This window comes from Pinus tabuliformis, chromosome 2_1 (assembly GCF_031772625.1).
Source record: "Pinus tabuliformis cultivar Carrire ecotype Pingquan chromosome 2_1, CPIR1, whole genome shotgun sequence".
Taxonomy (NCBI): domain Eukaryota; kingdom Viridiplantae; phylum Streptophyta; class Pinopsida; order Pinales; family Pinaceae; genus Pinus; species Pinus tabuliformis.
This window is the reverse complement of record NC_142299.1, coordinates 970,880,507-970,890,358: the sequence shown is the minus strand read 5'-3', so window position 1 is coordinate 970,890,358 and position 9,852 is coordinate 970,880,507. Positions and strand designations below refer to the sequence as shown.

The 9,852-nt window shown below is 34.2% G+C and overlaps 1 protein-coding gene across 1 annotated transcript; it reads right to left on the bottom strand.

Annotated features, from left to right (window-relative positions):
• Nucleotides 1-988: 988 nt before the first annotated feature.
• On the bottom strand, nt 989-3,007 carry LOC149203860 (GDSL esterase/lipase At2g42990-like). Its single transcript, XM_089400255.1, has 5 exons — nt 2,711-3,007; nt 2,495-2,625; nt 2,148-2,381; nt 1,551-1,821; nt 989-1,438 (listed from the first exon to the last, which is right to left on the bottom strand). The coding sequence occupies exons 1-5, from the start codon at nt 2,976-2,978 to the stop codon at nt 1,248-1,250; spliced, it is 1,095 nt and encodes a 364-aa protein (XP_089256381.1). The 5' UTR covers nt 2,979-3,007; the 3' UTR covers nt 989-1,247.
• Between the last annotated feature and the right edge of the window lie 6,845 nt (nt 3,008-9,852).

Here is a 9,852-nt window from a genome sequence, read left to right as displayed (position 1 = left end):
CCACATGCCAACTAGGTGGTTTTGGAGGACACACAAACCATGAAACTTGGCATTAAAGACAGTCAGCCTTTGAACAAGGTAGAAAATCAATTTATTTTTAATTTAATATATGATGATGATTATTTTTAAAAATTTATTTCCACGTTATTTTAAAATAATTTGATGTTTAAAAATAATCCCTACTCTGGCACTTTCTGATCTAAACTCCCTGGGCGTAGAGCAAGGGGAGGGTGCCATTTTATGTGGATGATGCGTTAAGGGGGCAATCCACCCGCCTTCCATTTGAAGCAAGGGTAGGTCAATAGCCTTCCGGGATGGAACGATTGCCTACCCTGTTTTTCTGCAACTGCTCCCTCGGAGTGTTAGAGAAAACCATTGTTTTAATTATGCAACTGAAGAAAGAAACTAGCCATTTAATTATCCACTAGTCATTTCATTGAAAAGTTTATATTTATATTATAAAAGATTATTTATCTACCAACCAATTCGAAGGTTATTTGATATATATATATATATATATATATATATATATATATATATATATATATATATATCTTTGGTGACACATATGTGCTGTGATAAAAAAATTGGGTTGCATTTTTTATAACTTAGCCGTGCCATTTTGTCTCTGTAGATTTATATAATATGACACCATTATGTATAGTGGCATATAGATGACACGTATTTTGGTTTAATTTCTTGAAAATGTAGTGGTACATAATATAAATCGGTGTTTATTTCATTTGAAAAAAATATATATTCAATTGGTCCAGTTTTTTTTTATTAAAGTATTTTTTTGTTAATAAGAAGCTACGGGGTCAATTTTAATTGACTCATTTAAATTAGGTTCTATTAATAAACTGAAAAAAAAAATAATCCCTTCGAATAAATCTACCCTAGTAATTGACTACCACCTATCGTCACCTTCAACCACACATTATTAAAACAAAAAAAGGAAACAAACTCAAACTAACTAAAAGATTGAAAATAAGAAAAGATGGGTTTCAATTTGAAATTTTAAATTTAATCTTCTGGACGATCTAATTACATCTAAAAATAATAATCCGAGGACGTGGCGAGGGACGTCAGTATGGTTAACTAGCGTTGCTTTCCCACACTGTCATGCATTTTGGAAAGAGATCCAATTTTTGCTTGAGTGAAATGATTACACGATTTTTTACACCAATGGTTTCTCCCTCCCTACTGCTGGTTGCTGCCTATTGAACAACTACGAACTTGTTTAAAAACTAGAATAAGTGTGGGAGATCTCGATCGATTGCAAGTTTAGCAACGATCTCATAAACCTTTTGCGTTGGATGAATGGCATCCCAAAATACATATTTTGAGGCGTCGGAACAAACGAATGGGGCATTCTTGTTACACAGACCAGCCCCTATCATTCCCGTTCCACAGCATGCTTTTCCTGATATCTCAAACCCTGTCACCACACCAATACACTATGTAATCTCTCAATATTCAGCGGATAACATATAGCCTACCGTGAGTTTCCAATGAGAAAACGAGAAAGACCAAACTCTGACAGAACATACCGTATTTTCGAGGATTATATACCATATCAGATACCACTTGGTAGAGATCCCTATAAACAATCTTCAGACCAAGAAGAGGATCGATTAACCTCGCCAAAACTGATTTGAGTTTTTCATTGTAACTAACGGCCACCTGGTTCTCTTCTTCTAAGCATTTGCCGATTCTTCTGTTGATGAATTGCCTTAGACTTAAAGTTCTGACTAGAGGCAAGCAACCCATTGGAGGAAGTCCAACGAACAATAGTTTACGAGCGCCCTCTCTGTATATCTCCTGTTACATAATCCATCAAAATTCGTCATTTCAATCCGTTCTCTTTGAACATGTTGGAGAGACTCCAACTAACAATAATTTGCTTTTACCCTTCGACCTCTATGCCTCCTGTCACATGATGCTATGACTGTTTAAGTAAACTATTTTAAGTGCATGACAAATTGATCGTTGTAGTTAGTTCTCATTTTACCATACATGACTTCATGGATCATACAGGATTTACCCTTGCTTTATCCACAGAACCCCAAAGTAATATTTCAAAACTGAATATGGTTCAGTCGATTTGCAAGACTGGTAAAATAAGGTACATGAAAAAGAGAACCGACCTGAATGAAGTTGTTGGCTTCTTTTAGTAAAAAGTCCTGATACTGCTCAATGTTCATCTGTGCCCTTCGAATTTGCAGTGTAAAGTAGGTGATTACAAAGTCGTTAGTTCCCATGCTACATATGAACAGACCATTTCTTATAATGTTTGATGCGTTCTTTTCTCCAACAACATCTGCCAATCTCTTCCGGTAATCCTTGAAGTGCTGCATTTGCTTCCATAAAGGCAATGCAGACTGCAAAACATTGGTGCATTATATTGTTCAGGATCAAATACCCACGCTGAAGTTCAACTTATTGGAATTCGAGTTAACAAAAGAGGATGATGAGAGTGATAATTAGAACATACAGCGATCTCGGCCGTGAGATTGTCATACCCAGATCCTCCTGAAGCAAAGCTTACACCCGTCATAATGTCCTGGGAAGTTAGGTTAGGGTCTAAATATGCTGGTAACGTCTCTTTCAGTCCTAATGCTGCAGCTGTACATGTACCATCGAAAATATATTTATTGTGAAAAACCACTCACTATTGATATAATATACCCATGGGTATTCATGAACTTACCCATAAAATCCGTTGCTAGTCTTCCGTTGGAAAACCTTCCGGTGGGTTTATGATGGATGAAATCCCTTCCGTAAGGAGGAAAGTTGCTCTTAGCTAATGTCACCAGATAGTCGTTGTTGCCTGCGTCCACCGTTGAATCCCCGAAAACAAAAAGAGCCGGGAACACTGGTGGGCGTGTTATTTCATTTGACTCAATGAAGGAAATGCAGCAGACGAGGAGAAAGCAAGGGAAGAGTGCGAACGAATTGACAAGAAACGCCAATGCCATTGGTCGTGGCTTTTCCTAGAGGAAGTCAAGCAAAGTATGAAAAGGGAAGGGGGCGCTGAAATGGAATGGATATGAATTGCGAATTATCAAGTTTCAATTTATAGGGAGATAACAAGAAACTCCTTCCATCATTCACCGAAGCTGCCAGAGTCGATATTCAGAGTTGCCATGCCTTATCAATTAGAAGGGTCGGCAAAAATGGGACCAATTCAATGTGACGTGGATATTGTAGACAACAAAAAAATTGGTTAGATGTCAAATTAAAGCAATAGTCCAAAAGAATGGGACTAGCTTTCAACAGAGCGTCCGCCAAATGTACGGTGGACTTCGTTGAGCTGGAAATAGTTGTGTTCAGCGTGGGCGCAGGGTACGAACGAACAGAGTGGTTCCACGGAGAGCTATGAATAATTGAAATAATGAGTTCTTTTTAGATGATAATGGGAGTCGGAAAGTAGGCACAGATTGAAATGCAGGCTTCTTTTTAGGTAGTGACTAGCCACGGTTGGATGACCGTTAAAATATTACCAAAATATGTTAAATGAAGGGGCCCACTTTCTATATTCAGTTAAGATACGCGTTGTGACATCGACCAAAGAACATAGTGATTCCACTTTATATATTATACGCGTTCTGACATCGACCAAAGAACCCACTGAGACGTGTGGGAGTAATTGCAAGAGGTTTCTTTGCTTTTTCGATAGTGGTGGGCGGAAAGCAGAAATGGTGTGATCACGTTTGAAGTTTAGCCAAAAATATGTTAAATGAAGGGCCACCTTTTATATTTTTGTTAATCTGCCCGTCGTTAAGTAACCTTTTATATTTTTGTTTTGATTTTTTAATTTATTTTTTGTAAGTTTAGCTGTGGCAACTTCCTATAAAGTTTCCATCATGAATCATTACTGAATAAAAAAAATTATAACAAATTAATATCATCAAGTTTATTTGGAATTAATTTTGAATTCACCCTCTTATATTAGATCAAATGAACATTTCCATTGCTTTGTCAGGGAAGTGATGTGATTTATGTCCATTTTGAATTTATTCTAAATTTACCCTGGATTTAGATCAACCATATGGACATTTTCTTTGCGTTTTCATAGATTTACAAGTTTTATTTTCCACTTACAATGTTGTGATGAGATATTATATTTTTTAATGGTAGTTTTTTTTATTGCTCTCTCGATGAATCGCTAATAGATAATAATAAAAAATTATAACAATATAAGTTTTACAATTTTAATATTTCATTTTATATAATTAAAAATATATATCAATTTTAATATTTCATTTTATATAATTAAAAAAATATATTATGTGATTATCAAGTTTATTTTGAATTCGCCTTTTTATTGATCAAATAGATATTTTTATTATTTTTTTAATGGATTTTCAAATTTTATTTTCTACTTACAATGTTTTGATGTGAAGTTAGCCTTTTTTTATTGGTAGTTTTGTTTGTTTTCATTTTCATAGTAGTATATAGTAGCATTTAGTATAGTAATGTTTTAAAATACAATTTTATTGAACATTTAAAGAGAGCAAATTTTTCACAATGCAGCAATTTTTTCACAATGCAATATTTTTTAGAGTTAAAATATGTGTAGAAATCTTCATATTTTGAAGTATATTATCTTTCTTAATATTTGATATGTTTAAGGCTTAAATTTATGTAGATTGGTTGATTATATTTGAATAAGACAAATTCAACTTTTATTTTTTTTGTTATTGTTATTTTTATTCTTTGTATTAGGTTGATTTCTTCCACATTAGATATTCTATAGGTGAAACTATGTTTATACATTCTCCATAATTATAGCTTCTTAAAGCCCAGCAAAGCATGAAGTTTTATAAACTTAATTTTTATTTAATGACTTAAAAATATATTAATTATTTAATTATTTGACCTACAATAAATAGAAGCTAAAGTTTTTTTATCTTACAACATAGGCATGAAGCTCCATGAGCTTCATTTTCCAATGAGAAATAGGGTTTTATACTAATATTGCACTTCGACTATCACAATCCACTATATTTGACTCCTTAAAGAGGAATGTAAGCTCACCCATTAAGTTTTCAATCCACATGTTTGTCAATTTTTTTGAACTAAAACTTTGTTACATTTAATTCATTAATCTAGGTTGATAAATGTTAGTACCATTTTATTTAATGACTAAAAAATGATTTCGATTTTAGTCAGTTTAATGTGAGATTAATTCATGACCATTGATCTTGAGATGGTGAGATTTAATCTCAACCATTGAGATTTAGCATTAAGGATTTTGTTCACTAAAGAGAAATAAAAGGAGAAAGGGAGAGTGAAGAGGCACACCATTCTTCATGAGATTTGGAGAATCGGAGAAGGTAAAGCAAGGGGAGAAGTTTTGTAAGAGGAGTTGAGCTCAAGAGAAAGAAAGCAATGCTTATAGTAGTTGAGAGAAGGCACGAATCCCTAGGAGAAGCACTAAAATCGAGGCAGGTACAACATGAAATTTTAGGTATTATTCAACATTAAATGCACAATGAGTAGCATGAAAATAAAGATCTCATACAATGCATTTAATGTTCATGTTGTACAACAGTGGGCACAGTTCAATCTAGGGATGATTGGACAAAAATTTTGAGGGTTGTATAACAGAATTTTCTTAGCATCTAGGCATGGTTTCTAAGGAAGCTTGGAAACATAAATCAAGGAGTTGAGGCATCACAAAATTGTGGAAAACCTAGGTGTGATTTCCAAGGGAGATAAGTTGTATTTATTGCTAATTCGACTACTGTAAAATTTTCTTTGAGAAATAAAATTCCTCTTCTCTCTCTTACTGGTTTTCCCTTAGGGGGTTATCCAGGGCCCCTTGACCAAAAACATCACTATCAAATTTGTGGGTTGCTTGTCTTATTTTCATAAAAAATGAATAGAGTAGGTTCATGTGTTTTATGTTTGAAATATTCATGTTTATGACAACAACATGAAATATGTTGGGTTGGGAATTAAACTTGATCTGACTTCATGAATTTGAAGTCGGGTTGGGCCTAAACTCATTTTTTATACATGGTATCAGAGCCAAGTGGATAAATTGCTGAGAATATTTATTAGATAACAAGTGTAATATCAAACTAAATAAGATTTTGTGGTTGAGAGGGAATTGGTGTTTACCCTTGGACAAATTTGAAACCTTTTATTAGTGACCAGGGAAATGGCAATAGTGTTGATGATGGAGGATAGGTTGAATGGGGTTGACAATTTTATCCCTTGGAAGGAGTTTGAGTTGTGTGAAATTATTGATAAGGTAGTGATAATACCCATTAATCCATTACATTTGGATGACTTTAACAAAGAAGAATTTTAAGGCCATGAGACTCCTTATAGATGTTATCAAAGACATCTTTATTCTTCATGTTTTGGGGAAGATTTATGCCTTTGAGATGTGGGCAGCCTTGATCAAGCTTTTCCATAACACTAACGAGAACATGAATATGGTGTTGTAGGAAAAAATAAGGAAAGCCAAGATGACCGAAAATGACACTGTTTCCTCATACCTCACCTAGGTCACTCAAGTAAGAGATGAGCTGGAGTCCATGGGAGAAACTATCTCTGATGAGAAGTTAATTAGATCAACCACAAGTTTTTTTCCAAGCAGTGGGATGACTTCATTAATGGGGTAGTTTCACAAGAGAAACATCTATATTTGGAAGAATGTTGGATGATTTCCATTAAGAGGAGATAAGGTGAAATGCCAAGAGTGGTGTACAATAACTTGGGGAAGATGAGCATATTGTTTCTCTTATAGTTAAGGGCAAAGGCAAAGGTGAGGTAAAGGGAAGTGGGGAATTTACTTATGTGAAGGACATGAACAAAGTGAAATGATTTGCATGTCATAATACTGGTCATTATGTGAGTGAGTGTCCATACAAGAATAAGAATAAAGAGAAACAAGTAGAAACAATAGTAACATCAACTAAGATTGTTGACTTTAGTGAGAAATTTGAGAAAGATTTTTTCTCTTATCACCTGTATTTCAGGCGGTATTACTACTATGTATGAGGACAATAAGTTATGGATAGTGGACAGTAGAGCATCCAACTACATGATTGGGATGAGATCAATGTTTCATAGTGTTTCACGAATAGAATCATATTGTAGTCTGATTAGTGGAACTAGTACCACACATGCGTGAAGGGTGTTGGATGTGTCAAGTCCTAGCTAGAGTCAGGAGGATTTTTGGAGGTGACAAGGATGTTTTTTGTTCCAGGACTGATAATACACTTGCTCTCAATGTCATCCTTGGATAATTATGGATATAGATTCATGTTCTAGGATGGAAAGGTTCCTTTGTATTCAGAGGGAGCAAACTTGGATGCAACAGTAGTGCTTTGAATCAAACAAGGGAAGTCATACATGTTTTTGGGATACTATGCAAGTGTCTTGGAAGGGATATTGGGTTCAAGATTAATGTCAGTGGTTGAGAGCGGATAGGTAGCGAGGAAGATTGATTCTTCTGGTACTATCGGGAGACTCAGTTGGTATGGTATCACATTGATAAATGCTTAAGAATATGATAGGACTCCTCAGAGCATGATTGGTTGTGACAGATTCTCATCTTAGGTTTTTGGTCACGTAGCAGGATAGGATTTAGGTTCAAAGGGAGAAACTACATATGATGAGATGGGCTTGGAGATAGATCTAGGTGGTGGAGGTTTCAGAAGTACCTCCCTTGCTATGAGGAAGTGCTACTTTTTCTAGCTCAGAAGGTACTTCTACATTGGCAGTACCTAGCATGCATAAGTGACCAAGCATATTTTCCTCTTTAGGCATTTTACTTTATAAAGTGATTTTATAATGTTGAGAAGTGTGCATTTTTATTTAATGACTAAAAAGTGACTTTTATATAAAGTAAGTGTAACTTTATAAAGTTGGGTCACTTAATTGATTTAAGTAGGCCCAATGTGAGATTAAGTCATGATCATTGATCTTGAGATGGTGAGATTTAATCTTAGCCATTCATATCTAGGGTTATGGATTTTGGTCATTAAAGAGAAATAAGTAGGAAAAGGGGAGAGTAAAGAGGCACAACATTCTTCGTGAGATTTGGAGAAGATAAGAAAGAGAGCCAAGTGGAGAAGTTTAGCAAGAGGATATGAGCTAAAGATAAAGAGAGATAAATTTGTACAAAAGTTAAGAGAGGGCATGAATCCCTAGGAGCAACACTAAATTTGAGGCAAGTATAAGAAAAAATTAAAGGTAGTATTCAACTTTAAATGCATAGCAAGAAACACACAAATTAAGAGTTGTTACAATGCATTTAATGTGCATGTCGTACAATAGTGGACATGATTTTCAAGGGTGGATTGGGCATGAATTTTGAGGGTTATATAGTAGGAAATTTTAAGCACCTCGGCATAGTTTCCAAGGCAATTTAGGCATAGAAATTGAGGAACTGAGGGAGAATGAAATTTTGGGAAATTAGGCATGATTTCCAAGGGAGATAAGTTGTGTTTATTGATGATTTGACTACTGTAAAAATTTATCCTCTCTCTCTCTCTCTTACTAGTTTTCCCTTGTAGGATTTTCCAAGGTCATTTGACCAAAAACACCTATGTTAAATTTTTGGGTTGTGTTATTTTCAGCAAAAGTGAGTAGAGTAGGTTCGTGTGTTTTAATTTTGAAAATATTCATGTTTATGACAACAACATGAAATATTTTGTGTTGGGAATTAAACTTGATGTGCTTTCAAGAACTTGAAATTGGGTTGGACTTAAACTCAGTTTTTCTACAATAAACTTGTGAAGTGTAATTCACAATATATGTAGATTCTAGCCTCTAACTTAATCTATTTAAAATCACTTGCAAACTACTTTACTATTAAGTATTGAAAATACAAGTTTAACTAAGATAACATGAAATTAAACTATCTTCATTACACTCATGATTCTAAACATATTTAAACCCTTAAATCCATGTAAAGATGTTTCATGAAACAGTTAGAAAGTCCAAGTTTTTTCAATTGAAGATGAGTAGGTCTTTACTCAATCATATGGTTCATATGAGTAGCTTACACTGTGTTGACACACCGCACCTAACTGTAAAGAAAAAAAATCAAAACACACATTCAAATCAACTAAAATTAACGAGGATTTAAAATTTTAAAGACATGCAATTAAACTAACCATAACTAAAATTAAAAATAAAAGAGCAATGCTTCCCTTACATAGGGGGACCTTCCTAGCTTGGTTATGCACTACTAAGGAAGTCGTATATCCTTTGAAACTATTAAATAATAACACTTTGAAATCATTCACAAACTATAATCACACAAGGAATTAAGATGGAAACAACAAAGTTTATATTAAAGTATCAAAGTGTTTCCTCATAACAAGACTTGACCATATACTATCGTTCCCATGATGAGCATTTATAAAACTTGAATATAATTTGCTAGAGATATTTGGTGTGATTTTTTAAAATTGTTCTACTAAAATAATTGCATTCATATTTTATGAAAACATAATATAAGGGGTTGCATCCACGTATTGAGAAACGCATGTTAAATATGCATCAATTTCTCATGCAAAATATTATTATAAAATCTGGATCAATCTTCACAAGTTGATCTACAACCCATGTCAACAACTTGCTACTAGTCCATACTCTACCATTGCTTGACTATGCTTTTGACTTTGCTTTTGTGATGATCTGGAAAATGATGGGTTGAATCAAATAGGTGGAGGGGCTTGAGGTTTCCATTTTCCACGTCCTTGAATTCATGCTTTTGTTGTAGCATTCTCGCACCTATATAGACCTACAACTCAACTACATGATTAGAGACTTGCCACATAATGTATCTATATTTGTAGCTACAACATTTGAATTGTTTCATCA

Excerpts from the sequence above, each read along its gene's own strand:
- LOC149203860 (XM_089400255.1), bottom strand. The coding sequence starts at position 2,978 with ATGGCATTGGCGTTTCTTGTCAATTCGTTCGCACTCTTCCCTTGCTTT. Across the intron at positions 2,382-2,494 it reads ATCTCACGGCCGAGATCGCT|TCTGCATTGCCTTTATGGAA; the intron begins GTATGTTCTAAT and ends AATGTTTTGCAG. Across the intron at positions 1,822-2,147 it reads AAGCCAACAACTTCATTCAG|GAGATATACAGAGAGGGCGC; the intron begins GTCGGTTCTCTT and ends ATTATGTAACAG.